Here is an 18,714-nt window from a genome sequence, read left to right as displayed (position 1 = left end):
AATTAAATTGGTTTTACATTGTTTTGTAAAGTTTTGTATGTTGTAGAAACAATATTTTGGTAAGTTTATTTTGAGGGGTCCTTTTTAAATGAAACATTGACATTAACAGATTGTAAGTAACATGTCAATAACATATGTGGGTTAGGATTAGGTTTTGGGTTGAGGTTAAGGTTAGCATTAGGATTAGGGCCAGGGTGAGGGTTGGGTGTTGGGTAAGGTTGGTAAGGTTAGGCTGTGCGTAATGAAGTAACATATTAACAACTCAACTAATGTTAGTAATGTATCTACAAGATATTCACGTAGAGTGTATTCAGATGCTTCACTTATGCTACTTCACTGAAATGTTGTTACTGTGTTACTGACAATGTGTTAAGAGCTTATTAATCATCAATAAAGGATACTAAACAGCCTTTTGTTATTTTGAAGATTCCAGCACTGAAGTCACGCCAAACATGACCATGTCTATCTTGAACATCCTCAACCGGACCCTACAGGCCGATCAGGTTTGGAATACCGTCATGATGATTCATGGCTTTGCTGTTATCTGTCATCTCAGTCTGTCCAGTCAGTATCTGAGTATTAACTGCTGTAATCTTCATTCTAAATCATTATAAACGTGGTGCATTTTGATGATTTTCATTCCCTTTGACAGCTGTTAGGCTGTTTTAATATGCTTGATGAGATCTTATGTTAGTGTATCATTTGCGTTATAAATAGCTTGTCCAAATGCCTGAGGCTGGCATTCCACTGTTGCGTAGAGCAGCCGCCACTGTATGAGCTGGATGTTTGTTTTCCTGCTGGAAACCAGAAGGCAACAAACTCCATATAATGAAGCACCTGGGTCTGATGAAAAGCAGCAGCCAGAGTACACATACTGGGTTTAATGAGCTGAGAAAGCAATTGTGTTGTTGTTTGTTCAAACACATTACATGGTCCTTTGTGAAGGTGCATGAAGATGCATTGTCTGATATCTGAGTGCAGAAATGCTTAGCATATTTTTCATAGGCCGCTCGTTTGATTATTTGGTTAGACCGTCTTTGGTGAGAGTCCCTCAGAGAGAGTGAATGAAGATAATAGCTCTTACTTGTTATTCCGTTTGGCTCCTCTAGGACACCGTCAGCTCCATCCTGGACTCATTACACAACCTGAAAAGCTCCTTCTGTGGTTTCTCCATGTCTGTGCTCAACTTGTCCCGCACGGACCAGATGACCACTGCACTGCTCAGGTTCTGTAGGTCCAATGATTCGTTGATGGAAGTGTCCTTCTCGACACTCAACCAGGTGGGGATATGCTACACTTCACTCATGCTCAAAGATCTAACAGTTTTATTTTCATTGTTTAGTTTTTACTCGTTTATTTAATTAGGAGAGCCCTTTAGGATATAGGTACCAAATCAGTCCCAAATCAGGAGAAAGATTTTGGAAAAAATGTACTGTAGGCCATCATTTATAAGACTACATGACACCTAGATAAGCTCATCATGACCACTGACATAAACCTACATAAACATAAACACATAAAAGTAAAAGTACCTTCCCACACAATAACTTAAGTAGAAGTACATTGGGTCAAAAAACTACTTAAGTATCTTATAGAACTGCAGCAGAACTTCATAGTAAATCCAGCATCTGTCAGCATGAAGTTTGTACTGCTTACTCAGCTCTTTTTGGGTTACTTTCAGTCTAAAAGTAAATGCTAACACTCCGAGTTCAGAGGTGCGGCAGCAAAACATAATAACACCAAAATAAGGAATTAGTAACCAGTAAATATGATTGGCAAACATAACTGAGTGAAAACAGATTAATGTAAAACAGATGTTAATGTAAATGTAACTAGTTACTACCCACCTCTGGAAGTGATATAGCACATTATAACTACTGACTTTATAACTTAATGTATGTCACAGTGAAGCTAATAATGTGAAATATCAGAGAACATTGGGACTTCAACAGGTGCTTAAAAACAATGCAATTAATTTATCAAATCATTAAACAATGACTTAATTACGTGTCCTGTAATATGTAATAAATACCCTGACTGACCTTGATGATCTGTAAGGTCACTGTAGCCCACTTCACTGAGCCGAGGAAGGCTCACTGCAAACTCTTACAATCTATTACAGCTCAGTTGGTGGGAGATTTGCTTTCTAAAATAAAGCTCCTGAACTGTAGAACAACATTCCACGGAACGTGTAATTTTTTTTAAAATCCAAATTAGCATTCCACTTAAAAATGATCAAGGGTTCAAGGGTTCTTTAGCAAAGACAATGGATCTGTGTAGAGCCTTGTTGAAAAAGGTCCTATTTAGAACCATATATAGACATTCTCCCTCATTCTGAGGAACACTTTAATGATGAAAAGGTCCTTTAATCATGCAAAGGGTTCTTTAAATGTTGCTTCTTCTATATATATATATATATATATATATATATCTTTATTTAATGAGTAGATTTGTTTTACCTTTTCAGTTTTAGCTTTACTTATATTTACTTATATACTGTTAAAACAATTTGAAGACTTTGCTACTAAAATTAAAAGTGCTATATTAAAAAAGAATATATCATTAGCATTATTAGTAGAAGTAGTAGCATGGGTGTACTATTATACTTACAGACTGAAGAGTAAAGGAAAGTAAAGAAAGATTACCCCAATAAATATCACTCAGGCTGTGATGTGGTTAGTTTTTAGCACCCTTTAAATATTCTTTTTTTAATGAACATATTCATCTCACTCACATGTAACACGATAAAACTTGGTAACGCCTTCTTTTACACTTGTTTAAGTTTTAGGTATTTGCCACTTAAGTGTGATGTCAAAAATACTAGATAATTATTTGGGTAACATGATTAACAGGTTTTGGCTATTAAACAGATAAAATACAGTAAGATTTGTCATGATTGGATTATTACTTGGATGTGGTAAGTACATTGTAAGTAAACATTCTCATTATACAGTTTCACTGTAATGTTACATGTTTTAGCAGGAAAGTCAACTGAAAACACTTCCAAGTACCAGATGGTTCTATGGGGAAAAAGGCAGTACAAAGACACGTGAGGACATAAAAGCTTTATATAGTATGTACCAGGCTATACCTAAACACAGAGCTGAATCTGGGCAGTAAATTGTTGGTACTTACCACCTTGTTACTCCAAATTGTCCAGTTCTGAGATATTTTACTGTGTCCTTTTCAACTTAATAGCTAAAACCTGTTTCAGGCATTTCAATGTAATTTAGTTAGACTGTGTTGGTACTTACCTCCAAAATAGTCACAGCACTTTGTAACCACTTACCAATTTACCAGGTATTAACCTGGTAACACACTTATCAGATTAATAACAAGAACTTGGTATTATGGGACTATAAACTATTACTGCTGTTATTAACTGTGGTTATAGACTGTTCTAATGTATTCAGCATATTAAACCATTAAATGTGTCAGAAGAGGTTTAGTCAAATAACTCATATTAAGTTATAACACTTTGGCCCTACACCCCTAGCTACACAGTTGTATTCAAAAGTTTGAATACCCCAGTCGGATTTCATGTTTTGTTGATTTTCTAAGTGAAAATAAGGCAATACACCCTCTACAGGGAACACATGTAAATATGGTATTTTCCTACAATTTTTAGTGTTTATTTAAGTTAAGTGTTACGTTTATTTGCTGAGGTTAAGATATTGAAAAAAAAAAGTCAGAGTGAAATGCGCCATACATTTTGCACATTTTTAGTTTTTTACTCACAATATGTTAAATTCAGCAAATAAACAGTAGCTATACATTAAAATGTGCAGACGTGGGCAGATGTGTTAGTTCAGTTTCACTTCAACAACAAAGTGTAGTTTGTGCAAGGGTGCCCAAACTTTTGCACAGGGCTGTATCTCTGATTTTTGCACTTAATTTCAGTACATATGATTAATACATTTGTTAAAAGAAGGAACTGAAAGTCCCTTGAACCCTAAGCTTATTATTCAGTTATTAATATTAATGCCTATTATTAAGGATAGTATAAATTATTCAGTTGCTACAATATACACAGCTATAAGAGCTAAGAACTTAGAACTTACAGTCTGTCCCATAAATGAGCCTCTAGCGTTTAAATGGTATAAAGAAATATATATATATATATATATATATATATATATATATATATATATATATATAAATGAGTTGTGCTTCATTGTCTTTTATGTATTCTACTCAATGTATAGTAAGTTGATATGTTGTGTTCTTTCTTGTGGTGATACCATCGCATGCAGTCTGGATAGAAGAGAGATCAAACACTATCCCTCTCCCTCTGAGCTCCACCTCGTCCCTGCTTTGTCAATCCCTGTGAAAACACGTTGACTTATTTCAGTTCTCCATTTGTGACACACACACACCCTTAAAGCCAAATAGTATATGCCCATTTAACAATAGACGCTGAATTTAAAGTGTACAGTAGACTTAGATCAGTAAAAAGAAAGTTGCGCAAGTGAAAACAAAAGGAATAAGCCACAAAGCCCTTGACTGACATGATGTCAGGATGTCTGCCTACACTTTCTTTTCAACATGCTTTAATGTGTGTTTTTATGTGCGTGGGTTGTTTGTTGGCAGCTATTGGCACAGTTGATGCTAGAAGATCCGGTAAAGGTCATTGAGTCTGTTGAGATGGCTGTGATAGCAGTGGATCAACTTCAGGAGCAGAACCCAGTGTGGGACTTCCTGCTGGGTCTGCCGGACCTCTTCGTGAAGGCTACTGACCAGGACATGATCATGGCTGTTGCTGAGAGGCTCTCGGGCCTGAAGGGGTGAGTGAGTGTAGGAGCCATGTAGAGGGAATGAACGTGGAACATCAGTCTTGGTGTTCTGTCATGGTACACAAGATATATGCATTACCCATGGACATACACTAACAATACTTATAGGCGAAAGTATTGGGACACACCTGTTAATTGCTGAGTTCAGGTGTTTCTGCTCCACACATTGCTAACAGGTGGATCAAATTAAGCTCATAGCCTTAATTAATAATTAATTTAATTAAGTCACCCTTATTAGTCCCCTAATGGGGAAATTTCACCTCTGCATTCAACTCATCAGTGCAGTGAAACACTACATACACTCTAGTGAAGACACACACTAGGGGGCAGTGAGCACACTTCCCTGTAGCGGTAGGCAGCCCTATCCGCTGTGTGTGGGGAGCAGTTGGGGGTTAGGTGTCTTACTCAAGGGCACTTCAGTCGCGTGCTGTTGACTCATGGGATCGAAACGGCGACCTTCTAGTCACAAGGCTGGTTCCCCAAGCTGCATCCCACAACTGCGCCTTGCAGTCCCGATAGACAAACACTGGCAGTAGAATGAAAAGTCATTGTAAGTGTGGCACTGTCATAGGTAGCCACCTCTGGGCACAAGTCAGTTTGTGAAATTTCTGTCCTGCTAGATCTGCCCCGGTCAACTGTAAGTGCTATTATTGTGAAAGGGAAGCACCTAGGAGCAACAACAGCTCAGCCTCAAAGTGCTAGACCACCATGAGTGTAGATACAAGGTAGATTCACTTAAAGCATTTATCAAAACTTCTGCATAGGTTAATCATTGAGATGCAAACAAAGTCATCTTGAGTGGATTGGGGTGAAAGGCTCTGTTGTAGAGAAACTTGAGTCAGAACTGTTTACAGCAGTCCTAATAGAAACCAGACAGCTGAAGAGTTTATTGCCTGTAAATGTTCCCTCACAGAAAGCTATGTTTATGCTGCTGATGTGTAATCCATTGTTTCACAATAATTTTGTGACTTTCTTTTTTGTTTTCTTTAACAACTTCATGGTGGAGAGTGTATATAGGATGTTATGAGGCAATATAGTCCCAAATAAAACTCATGTTTTTTTTTCAGTATCACCTCTATCTTACCATCCTATAATTCTCAGAAGACTGTTGTAGGTACACTTGTAGTTTTGGAAAGTAAATATAATAAGTGTATTTACACTGTAAACATTCCAACCCTGGTTCCTGTCACCACCACTGTCTGTAAGTTTCTCTACAATGAAGCATTTCAAGTCAAACCTCTAAGAATGACTGTTGTCTCATGATTGCATATATTTTGAAAAGTTAGTTAGTTAGTTCACTTTAATGAAGCAGCTGGTCAGTGTATGCTGTGTTAAATATATTTGATATGTTTTCTTTCAAAAATTAATGACTCATATTTAATAGCTGGAAATGTAAGAAATTATATGTATGAAAATGATCAAGTAATAAATACACAGTGCTATGTATATTGCTGCTGTTGGAAGAAAACCTTGTATCTCCATTTTTTTTTGTTCTTCAGTTTTTGGCATAATTTGAAAATATCCCAAAATGACTCAGAAAACATCTGGTTCCATTGACTTACATTAAAAGTAAAGTTACCGTTTTGGAGATGAGGTTTTCTTCTGACAACAGCGATATGCTATATATACTAATTATGCATGTGTACAAAATTACATTTTGTTGGTTTTTTAAGTCACACAACCTCTAGAGAGAATGCACTTCTGTACATTTAATATTTTATTCCTATATATTAAACTCAAAAAAAGAAACTGCAGTAAAATTTACAAAAAAAAAACAGTTCTCTGTAGTGGATGTGTTAAAATATTCTCTTAAAAAAATAAACAAAACAGGTAACTTGCACATAATTGTATATATGCTATAATCGTAGCGTGAGGATTTGGTTTTGCCACCTGACCATAGTCTCAGTGTTTTTTCTTTTTCTTTTTTAATAGGGCCCTGACTTCGATTCAGAGCAGCTTCCCACAGGCCAACATTTCTCTGGACATGGTGAACCCAGCCATCGCTGAAGGAATTGATATCCTTACCTACCTCCGTAAATGGAAGGGCAGAAGTATGTCCAGCAAACGTCACCTCCCGCTGTCTGTTACAACTTCTATCTCTGTTATCCCAATTACTCCCGCAGCTCATTACCTAATTACATTACATTACATTACATTACATTTACATTTAGCAGACGCTTTTATCCAAAGCGACTTACAAATAATAATTACGGCATTAATGAGGAAGACTCACTCAGAGTTAGATCAGTTGTTAGGTTAGCCAATGAATGTTCATCCTGCTTGTCAGTCCCTGCTTCCCAAAGCTTGTTTTTGCTAAAAGGCTGGCTGCCTCTCTCGGGTCCCTGATGATGTACCAAAAACAGAGCCTGTGAGGGGCTTATACCTGTGTTCACAGAGTCGCAAGGGAAACAATAGAAAGAGCAGCTAGCTGGTTTATTGCATAACTTCAATACGTCTAGGGTCTAGAGACAGACCTAGTCTAGTCCAAAATTAGAAAAGTACCTGAGCAAGTTACTCTGTGCTGCCTGAGATGTAAACTCAAGGTGAGATGATGCCCTTTCTCAAAAATAAAATGATAAGAAGTGCTGATGAAAGGGAGGGTGTCAAATTATAGCTATGGGTTCAAAAGAGCTGCTAACTCTCTGAAACCTAATAGAGTCTCTGACATAGGCTGCAAAACATAAATGACTTCTATACACAGGTGTTTATTGTTAATACCATATCTATTATTGGACTATCATAATCCCGTCAAATATTACTGCTTCATTACTGTAATACTGTAAAGAGTATTAAACCTGTACAAGAGCTCACATATAACCAGTCTGGTCCTTCTCACGCATAAATATTAGTAATATGTCTAATGTCATATTTTGCTCACATGCGATTGTCTCCCATATACATGATTCATGATTTATTTTCCAATTCCATGCAGATGCGACTTTTTCCCTTGCTGATGTGTTGAGGCCAATGAATGAGTCTCTAATTAGCCCAGAGATTTCCACCCTGATCCAGCATCTCCAGATCCCTCTGGATAAGGTACAACAACAAGTCCCCATGCTTATCAAAGTATCAGTAATTTGCCTAGCCACTGGCAAGGTTCAGACATTATTTTGTTTATATATATTATCTCATATATGCGTATTATATATATATATATCATCACCATCTTTAACCGCTTAATCCAGCTAGGGTTGCGGTGTGTGTGTGTGTGTGTGTTGTGTGTGTGTGTGTAGAGAGAGAGAGAGAGAGAGAGAGAGAGACAGAGAGAGAGAGAGAGAGAGAGAGAGACAGAGAGAATATACAGAACCATAGAGAAGCTCATTTATTAAATTCCCAGTCAAAACAGCCATTAGGTACAAGTTAATCATTTTACAGCATCAGGAAACAAAACAGAACATTAAACAAAAGCCTCAACTATGGAGCCCCACTGGTGACATCCCCTATAAATAAAAAAAAACATGTGGTCGCTACTTAGTAAGACATGGGAACAAGAAAATTAAGTCAAGGCCATGACTTTGTAAAGCGTGGAAACGAGATCCCCTACTGCATCGCTACAACTTAGTAAGGCCCATGCCTTTCTAAGTGGTGACCAAGCTTTAGGATATCATTCCCATGTATTAATAAAGCGTGGCCATGCGTTATTTTTAATTAGGTGGGATGTGAACAGAAGGGCTCTGTGCTCAACAACTGAATACAATACTACATTTTTCAGTATTCAGTGTTTTCAAGAGATTTGCCTTCAAGTTTTCTAAGAAATCCACTTGGATATTTTTCCACATTGCCAAAGTTCAGTCTTTATGGATCCCTGCTGGTGACATCCCATGTAAATAAAAATAATGCATGGCCATGCCTTATTAACATGTGGGAATGAGATCCTGATGTGTGATCGTAACTGTGTAAGGTGTGGGAACGAGATCATGCCTTACTTCACTCATGGCCACGCATTAGGATCTCGTTCCCATGCCTCATTAAGTCGTAGACACTACTTAATTATCTTGTTCCCACACATTACCAAGTTGTGGCCATGCATTATTTTTATTTTTCTGTCACCAGTGGGGCTCCATACAGTCTTAGAAGTTGATTGTATTTTCTGCTTCTCACAATGCAAGGATTCCCTAACACAATCAATAATGTTGAGGTCTGGACTCTGAGACGGACTGGTCCGTCTGTTGCTTAGAACACATCAGAAGCGTCTGTGTTTAATTCTGCCTTCTCAGAATTATCTCCTGAAGAATGAGTAACTTACACTTAATGGGCATTTTGAATGGAAACTAAAGAACTGAATGGTGAGACTCTGACTTTTGCACAGTGCTATATTTTAGACGACACACTTTGTTTGACTTCTACAGGTGACTGTGCTGTTCAACAATGAAGCCTTCTATGCCTTTCTGTGTTCCACACCTGTTGGCGGCCCCTCTTGTAACCGATCCATAGCTGACATGGTATATGGATGCATAATCCAAGAAAAGGTTGCTCTTCAGGTACGTTCTGGTTAGACAAGCTATTTTTGGCAACAGAACAGTTGCTAGAATTCTGTCCCTCGAGGGACTGTAGGCTGCCGTATAGCATTGAAATGCTTACATCAGAAGTTCCTGCATTATTAAACTGATCAGTTTGTGAGTTTAAACAATTAATGCCATTATTTATTGATGGCTCAATCCGTGACAGTGGTTGAAATCAAGAGTTAGACGTCAAAGATATTATCAGATTTTACAAAATAGAATTTTTTTTTAATTAAACCAGTTCGAAGTCACATTGTGGCCTTATGAATGCACTTTAAAACCATTAGAATTACTCTGTTCATTTAGATGTTATTGTTTGTTGTGTAGATTACCACATACTGTATTCTCAAATGCACAACTTCCTGCACTAATGCATCATTAGCTAACTCACGAGGAGACGCACACACCTAGTGGATACAGTTTCTTAGGAGACAGGGGCACTCATTCAGCTGGTGAGCCTCCAGGGAGCTTCAATTAGAATTGTCTCTCAGTAAAGGGCAAACCAGGCAAAATCCATATTTTAGCACCCACATATTTCCCCTCCCCCACTGCTGTCCCTAGAGCTTTCCTTAGAGTTTCAAGTAATAGGCGTGTATTAAAGGGGATTAATATATTTATCCACTGATTCTTCAAAAAAGTCTGCATAATTGAATTATTGAGATGTAAACAACGTCATTCAGAGCGACTTGATGTGAAATGCTTAATTGTAGGAAAACCTACCAGTTTCTTTACAGTGATGGTGATAGGAACCAGCGCTCATCATGTCTATAACACAAATATAGCCATTTTATTTACTATCCAAAACCACCATAGTGATAGTGATACCTCTAACAATTCAGTTCAATTCACTCTTCTTTGGGTACTATTTTGAATCACAACGCTCCATATGCAAAGTCATATGCAGACGTTTGAACACCACTGGTCAAATAACATGTTTTGTTGAGTTTGAGTTATTTGATGAGTTTAACATATCGGAAAAATCGAACATAACGTATGAAATGTGCCGTAACATTTGCACAGATTCCATTTTATGCTTTATTTGTAGTTCACCGTGTTAAATTCAACAAATAAATAGTAATTGTGCACCAAAATGTGCAGAGGTCTGTTCCCTGCAGAGGATGTGTTCACATGTTTTCCCTCAGAAAATCAACAAAACGTGTCATTTGACGGGGGTACCCAAACTTTTGCATACGACTTGCATACATCTCCACTGTGAATGGACTTTAAAAATGTTTCATTTTAGGCCAAAATCTTCTGAAAAACTATTGTAAAGCAATGTCTCTGGCTTATCTAGAGCTTTATATTTGGTGTGAAGGACAAACTGTGCCTTTAAAATCATTTGAGAAGATGAGTGAGTCTTTTATTTCTAGGCTCTACTACTATTGCTGATATTTCTAAATGTCTGTGTTTTTTGTATGACATTAAAACAATGTTGATAAATATGGTTGGTGTATCACTATGAGTAATATCACTGTCAACTCCCCCAGCAGATGGGCTCTGTGCCTAGACTCTTAACACTACATTCACCTATGTCACTTTGCTCTGGATAAGAGCACTTTCCATGAGAATGGAGCTGTTTAGACTCTAAATTGCAAATTTAGATGTATTATTAATCTTGAAATACACTGCGTTGATACCAAAATGCATGTTCTATTGACAGATGATGTTGGCCTGGAGTCAGTCTGCTGCCTCTGCAGACCTTGCCTTTGTTAAAAATTTACTGGGTGCTATTCCCTCAACGGGAGCCTCCAGCGGCAGCAGGAACCAGCGCAGCAGTGACAGCCAGCCACAGAACCTGCAGGAACAAATGTACACAGCCTAAGTCCTTGAATTATTATGATATAGCCAATGATAAAACTGTGCTTTTGTGATATATTATTAATGGGATGTTCCAGCGAAGAATCTAACTGACACAATTTTTCACCTACCCCAAATGTAGCCAGTGAACCGGTTTAAAACTGGAAGTTAACATTGCTAACATTGCCCCTGGTTGTCACCCAAATCTTTTGCGTAAATCCTTCCACAAAACTTCTCAAACTGCATGGAGGTCTTTATTAAGGTTGCACAGACTTGCTGATGTGATACAGGATGTAGTATGACTTACAGTGAGCTATAAAAATGAACAGAACGTCAGTGAGTGGCTGAACACCTGTTGTCTAAAATGCCTGTCCACGCTGTCGAGCTACATGAAGTAATTTTGTTTATTTTGATGGTTCATAGTTATGTGCCTTAAACCACATTCAGTCTTAATGAGGATCTGGATGTAGTTTGAGCGCACCGAGAGATGTTTTGAGGACGTACTTGCAGAAAAGATTTGGCTGACTATTGACTTGTAGTGTTTGTATCGACTTGTAGCCAAGCACAAAACTAAAGAAGAAAAAAAAATTAGGTGCCAAACATTTCTTGGCTTAATGTCTGAAAATTGTGTAAGTGGTTCTCAAGCAGGTCTCTAGATCCCCATATGGTTTCTCACTCTAGCAGTCCCTTTGCAAATCTCTGTTTTAATGTATCAATAGTGCTTTATATCTCAATATACTTTCACATCCCTCCTCATATTTTCTGTTATTCATAGATTCCTAAGTGTGGGCAGTGTTGTAATAGACACGCTGAAAGGGATACCTGGCTGGAATTACATTAACCTGTTTTTGATGGGAGCTCATTCCTCCATGCGGACTGCCACAGCAGCTATGGAGACACAGATAGGTATTCAATATTCAAGAGAATAAAATGAATATAGTTTGCATTTACAATGGTTGTGATTAAAAAATGCTAATTAATACATTTCCTGTTTGCAGGATACTTGGATCCTGTGCTGCAGGATGCCAGGAAACTCCAAGCAATGGTCTTGTCCCTCATGCAGAATGAGACAGAGGCAGACGCCTGGGTCAGACGTGTCATGGACTCTGCTTTGCAGACTGTGACTGAGGTGCGCCAGCTGAAATGATCTAAACAGTGAACACTGTTGTTGTTTTTGTGTCTCTAATGTTAAAATTACTCATTGGATTTCCTTGATTTAATGAAAAAGGCTCTAATGGGACACATGGACTGCCCTCGCTTGGCTGCTCCCTGGGCTTGGATTTCAGCATACACCTCAATGGATCCTAAGTTATGGGCTGCATTAATGTGTCCTGGCAATGGTTCTCATTTGGAGGATGTCTTAATGGCACCACTGATGCCTCTGGTGCAACAGGTACATGCAAGCGGAATTTAAAAAACGATAGGATTTGTATGCAAAGTTGGGATGTTTTGCCCTTATTTGTATTTATTCTTGTGCGTGTTGCTTTTGCTTATCTTTGTTTTATTCATTTGTGCAGGTGAATCAGTTAATTGGCATAGCTAATAGTACTTTGATGTATGACGTCACACCCGCCATGATCCTATCAGAATGGCACAGCCTATATCGCACGTCAATGAAGTACAGCGCTTCCAGCCAGGCACTTGTTGAAGAGCTCAAACTGGAAGATTTTTCTGAATGGATCGAATACAACATCACAGTCAACTGGCCTGAGATCCTCATAACCAGGTCAGAAACTGCCTGTACTTTGAAATTAGTGGTTCCCTTTTTTCAAACATTTGAAACCAGCATTCTGTTCATAAAATATTTGTTGGTTGTAGGTTTACATCGACGTTTTCAGTAACAACCAGTTTAATTTGGTTTGGTTAGTTATGTGCTAAACATATACAAACATCTACATACATATTGTGAAAATAATACTTGCATGTTTTGTAAGATATTTCGTTTTCTTTTAAAGTGAAGTTGAAACATTTAGATTTGGAGTTAAATAATAAAAAAAAACCCTTAAAAAAATCTATTGCTGTCCCATGTTTTCATGTCACTACCAAAATAGTTGTAGTCCATATCCAGAGACTTAGCCATGCCCCTACATTTTAGCACAGGAAGTGAGACTGCATCCCTGTCCCTCGTGGCCACATAGTGAGCAGTTAGATCCCATTATTTTGAAGCAAACGTTTCTCAAAGTCTAAATCTTAAGAATTATCACTGCCAAAACATATTTAAGTTAATATTTTGGTGTTTTAATGAACAATGCTGATTTATGTGTGTCCAACAGTTCAAAGGTGTACATGCTAGTCATATACTGGCTAGCATTTTTGAGTTCTGCTGAAAATGAACTAAAACTGTCATCATCAAAATAGTCAATACCAAAATATTAGGGAAAGTTTTGATAGGGTTATGACTATTTTGTTAGTGACAAATGGAATGTTTAATCATTTATTATAATGAAATAGGCATAATCAAGGTGTAGAGTCCCTCAAAGCAAGGATTTAGTGAAGCAAAAGTCAGAATGAGTTTGAACAGCTTTGACAGAATGATTGGTATATATGTATATGTACAGACTCTACAGAAACGGATTGCTACAGTGTATATTATTCTTCAAAACTCTGTCAAGAATCTGTCATTCTTTACTTTGCCATCCAGGAGTATAGAGACATTTGAGGTTTTGGGGTCACATCTTCAAAACAGCTCTCAATGGTCATCCATGGAACCATACTTCCACATGGCTTACTGGATCTTGACCTTCCAACCTAATGTGACTGCGCCACCAAACTGTGAGTAACACTTAACAATTAGACCACACATACATACTTACTGATACAGACTCCAGTTATGGTGTGTACCATAAATATTTTGTATAGAGTCGGTTAATAAAATGGAAAACTTTTCCTGTGGTTTCTTGATGTAACTTTACAGTGACTTATTTATAGTTGTCTGTATAAAAACCAGAATATACCACTTTATAATATTACAAAATTTCTTTTGCAAGAGGACATATGACTTGGTTCTTTTAGCAAGTATCTGTTGCTAAAAGAAAATTTCGGTGTACAGGCACTTTTGCTCCAAAAGGCATTGTGTGTCAGACTGGGTTTACATGGGAGAAGTTTATTCCACTGCTTGAATCTCTACTCCGTGAAGTTAGGACAAATCCAGCTGCTCTGCTAAGGTGCGTTAGCTTCAGACTTTTTTTGTGCTGTGATCACCAACATTCAAATTTCTGTTCTACATTTCTCAAATGATATGCTCATCTGGGAACTATTTCAGTTATATTAGAAGATTCTACTCAATATTTTTAAATGTATAAATACTGTAATATCATGTTAGGGTTTACCAAAATTAACACTAGACCATTTTTGTACCACCTTTAGACCTATCCAGGGAGCAGAGGTTTTGCTGCAAAGCATCTACAGGGACACCTACATGAATATGCTAAAAAAGTTCCTCAGCAGCTCTGGGGAGGATTTTTCTGGCTGGTCACCACAGAACATATTGCTGAGTCTTGCTGCTTTGGTGGACACAAACATTCAGCTCCTCTCAAATATCACATCAATTAATCAGCTTGACAACAAGGTCTTGATTGCAATGTTGAATAACATTGTGGAGGCCTTTGGTCTGGGGGAGCTGGAGGTACTATGGTCAGGCAGCTCCCCGAACAGCAACCACAACACTGTTGTTATGAACATTATCCAACTGTTGAAGCCAGAGTCCATCCAGACGCTTTACAGTGAAGGGAAATTTGCAGTACTAGAAGCTATTTTGCGCGTTCTTGGCGAGGTCTTGCCTCCTGAGCAACAGATTCAGTTTAAACAGCTTCTAAACCGCACACATGCCCTCTTTGGAGATTTGGCAGTCTGTTCAGCTACAGGTCAAGACTGCCTGGCTGAAGTTCCAAAGGTTTTCCAGACTTTGTCATGGCTTGCTGAAATGATTTCAGTAGGATCAAATGCCAATGTCACAATAACACCCAGTCTGGACAGCATGACTCTGTCAGTCACTGGTCATATTCTAAACCTTATTCTACCATGGAATACATCAGTGGACACCATCACCAAGGTCCTTCAGCTCCTTGAGGTGTTGTCTGCATCACCCAGTATAAACATCACCAATATTCAGCACACACTCCAAACCTTCAATCTCACCATTTTGGATCTGAAGAAAATTGTACAACTATCTGAGTCCTCTTCTGTACATCTGCTACTCAGCAACCTCTTGGACATTAGTAACTCCTCGGAATGTCTGAACCTATTTCCCCAGAATATAACATCTATAAGGCCCCCAGGTTCCAGTGAAGCAGAATGCACTCTGAAGCTTTTTGAAAGAGCACTAAAATTAATTCAGGTTATGCCATTCCCTGAAGGTTCTCGGGCAATTATATCAGCTTCTTCTAATGCAATATATGAGGAGGTGATGAAGCTGAAGAACATGTTCAGCCTGGGATCTGGGCCTGTCACCATGTCAGAGAATGTTTTGAGAGCTGTCTTGGCAAACATCAGACAAAACCTTTTACATCTCAATGTGGGAAATGGCACATTGATCGGAAATGACCTCAATTTATTGGAGAAGCTATTAAATGTGACACTGCATGAGCAATATCCATACTTCATGATCAACTCTACATTGTTGTCACAACATTTATCTGCACAGAAGGTTTATAGTGAGATTGCTTTGTGGTACTTACACAAACTGGAGAATGCCACCAGTGAAAGCATGTTTAAAGAGTATCTCTACCAACTAATTCACCTGACCAAAGTGCAGGTTGAAATCAGTGCTGCTCAGTCAAACTTCTCAACACTAGTGTCTAACCAGATCCAATACTTGATAGATCATATACATCCTCCCCTAGATGGAGCAGGTTTGAAAATGATCAGCAATGCTGTGATCACCATACTACAGGGTCAACTGCAACTGATAAAGATGAACCTTGAGATTCAGCAGAACTTCTTTGTCTTAATGGGTTTGCAAGGTAATACAACTCTTCCCAGTGACATTGAAGCTCAGCTTATGAACTACTTCAACTTGACTCTAGATTGGATCAAAAATCCACAGCTTACAATGATCATTGCTAAAATCTATGACTGGAACAGTGACTCTGGGCAGGCGCTTGGCAACAAATTGCCAGAGAAATTATTGTTCAGCCTCATCTCTGTGGTGGACAAGCTTCTCTTCAATGTGAACTACACGGACCAGTTCAACAGTCAGCTCCTAATAACAATTTTAAGTGACATTCTGGAAGGTTTTGGCCTAGGACAATTGGAGGTACTATGGTCAGACAAATCCCAGAATACTAACCTCAACAATGTAGCTGTGAACATTCTCCAACTCTTGAAGCCAGAGTCTATCCAGACACTTAAAAATCAGAGCGAATTTGCTCTACTGGACGCCATCTTTCGTGTCTTTGGAGAGGTTTTGCCTTCTGAACAACGGAGCCAGTTAGACAGGTTTCTAAACCACACACATGCCCTGATTGCAGACGTAGCCATCTGTTCAGCTCATGGTCAGAACTGCCTATCTGAAGTTCCAAAGGTTTTCCAGACTTTGTCATGGTTTGCTGAAATGATTTCAGTGGGATCAAATGCCAATATCACAATAACTCCCAGTCTGGACAATATGACTCTGTCAATCACTGGTCATATTCTAAACCTTATCCTACCATGGAACATGTCAATAGATACAGTCAATAAGGTTCTCCATTTTCTCCAGCAGGTGTCTGCTTCACCCAATATCACTATCAACAATATTCAGCAAGCACTCCAAGCATTCAATCTCACCATTTTTGACTTGGAACAATTCTCTGAACTACCCGGGGCTTCATACTTGCCTATGATACTGTCAAACCTCATGGATACCATCAATATCTCACAATGTCTGAACTCTCAGTTCCATAACATAACATCTCCCCCAAGTTCCAGTGAGGGACAGTGTGCTCTGAGGTTTGTTGAAGGGGTGTTTAGGTTAGTTCAGAAGATACCCATATTTCAAGGTTCTGAGACCATTCTGTCAGCCTCTCTTCATATGGTGTATGAACAGGTAATGAAACTCTGGCAGATATCTAACCCACAGTCTAACCCTCTCATTGTGACTGAAGACGTTTTGACCATAACTCTGCAAAACATCAGACAGAACCTTCAAAACCTCAGTTTGGAGAATGACACATTGACCTTAATCACAAAAGATCTCAGTTTATTGGAGAAACTTTTAAATGTGGCACTCCATGAACAGTATCCATACAACACGATCAACACTACACTGATGTCACAGCCATTGTATGCTCAGAAAGTATATGGTGAGATTGCACTGTGGTATCTACATAAACTAGAGAATGCAACCGATGACGATACATTCAGAATACTTCTTTATCAATTTCTCCGCATGACAGAGATGCAAATTTTAATCAATGCCGCTCAGTCAAATTTCTCTATTCTGGTGTCCAGTGAGATCCAGCACTTGATGGGCCAAGTGCACCTTCCCCTGGAGGAGGCAGGTCTGAACAGGATCAACAAGGCGGTCATGACCTTATTGCAGGCTCAGCTGCAACTTATAAAAATGAACCTTGAGATTCAACAGGCCTTCTATGACTCCATGGGTTTCCACATGAACATAAGCATTCCTGCTAACATTGAAGTTGAGATCATGAGGTACCTCAATTTGACACAAAGTTGGATCACAAACCCACAACTCACTCTGGCCTTTGCCAAAATACTCCAGTGGAACAGCAGTTACATTGACATTACTGAGCCAGGTATGGACCTAGAGCAGCTGATCCAAGCCATGGCTCCACTGCTGTCTCCTGAGGAGCAGGCCTACCTTGGTGTTATTGAAGAGGTCACTCAGGCTCTGAACCATGCCCTGCAACTGGGCAACACTGAAGGTGCCCTGCAGAGCACCAACTTCACAGAAGCCATCATGGATTCTATAAGGGTGTTATTGAGGAATAGCTTCAATGGGTCCATTCCCCTGCCTGAATCTGCCATTGATGATATTACAGCAGTTCTCCATATTTCTCTCCAGCTACTTCTGAACAATGACACAAGCTATGCCCAATCTCAGGGATTCATAGTGCAAGCAGCACTCAGGGCAAAAGACTTTATCATTATCCTTGTTCCAGAGTCTGCTGAAGTCTTGGGTCCTATGATCAACAGCATAATATCATACATTAACATCATCTCTAAGCCAAGTGGATCTGATACATGGAATGTGGCGTGAGTAAACTCTCTCATCTGCTTTTAATATATGATAAACAGTTTTACATGCTTTTTTCATTTGCCTAAAGCATGGTTAATAAAGTAAGACAGGTTTAGGTCTACATTTGACTTTTTAGCAATTCTTTGCTCTAGAGTCCAAAATCTGGTGTTTCTAAAAGTTATTGTGTGTAATTTCTTTAGTATTAGAGCAGTGATTTCTAGTAGTACAGCAGTGGTTCCCAGCCATAGTCCGGGGGTACATCTGCCCTGCACATGGTGTTTTTGGTGTTTTTTTGTTCTTTTGGATAAAAACTGCTGAGCCAAACTATGAACTCAAAACCTGTTTTGATTTTTCATGCATTTATAATGTATGGAAAAAAGTAAAATGTGACTTGAAGTGTAACTGCTATAAAATGATAAAAAATTCTTTAACAAGAGATTTA

General features: G+C 38.6%; 1 protein-coding gene across 1 annotated transcript in view; it reads left to right on the top strand.

Annotated features, from left to right (window-relative positions):
* The first annotated feature begins 1,176 nt into the window (after positions 1-1,176).
* The window catches only part of abca12 (ATP-binding cassette, sub-family A (ABC1), member 12), a 92,879-nt gene continuing 75,341 nt past the window's right edge, over positions 1,177-18,714 (top strand). The window contains exons 1-13 of the mRNA XM_017707317.2: positions 1,177-1,280; positions 4,591-4,784; positions 6,726-6,844; positions 7,726-7,829; positions 9,143-9,274; positions 10,956-11,104; positions 11,868-11,998; positions 12,091-12,221; positions 12,321-12,485; positions 12,610-12,818; positions 13,734-13,864; positions 14,142-14,256; positions 14,459-18,289. Of these exons, the coding sequence (XP_017562806.2) occupies positions 1,206-1,280; positions 4,591-4,784; positions 6,726-6,844; positions 7,726-7,829; positions 9,143-9,274; positions 10,956-11,104; positions 11,868-11,998; positions 12,091-12,221; positions 12,321-12,485; positions 12,610-12,818; positions 13,734-13,864; positions 14,142-14,256; positions 14,459-18,289 (5,486 nt within the window). The 5' untranslated portion in view covers positions 1,177-1,205. The remainder of the gene's footprint in view (positions 1,281-4,590; positions 4,785-6,725; positions 6,845-7,725; positions 7,830-9,142; positions 9,275-10,955; positions 11,105-11,867; positions 11,999-12,090; positions 12,222-12,320; positions 12,486-12,609; positions 12,819-13,733; positions 13,865-14,141; positions 14,257-14,458; positions 18,290-18,714) is intronic.

This window comes from Pygocentrus nattereri, chromosome 6 (assembly GCF_015220715.1).
Source record: "Pygocentrus nattereri isolate fPygNat1 chromosome 6, fPygNat1.pri, whole genome shotgun sequence".
Lineage (NCBI taxonomy): Eukaryota > Metazoa > Chordata > Actinopteri > Characiformes > Serrasalmidae > Pygocentrus > Pygocentrus nattereri.
The sequence above is the reverse complement of the archived record's forward strand: the minus strand, read 5'-3'. Positions and strand labels throughout refer to the sequence as shown.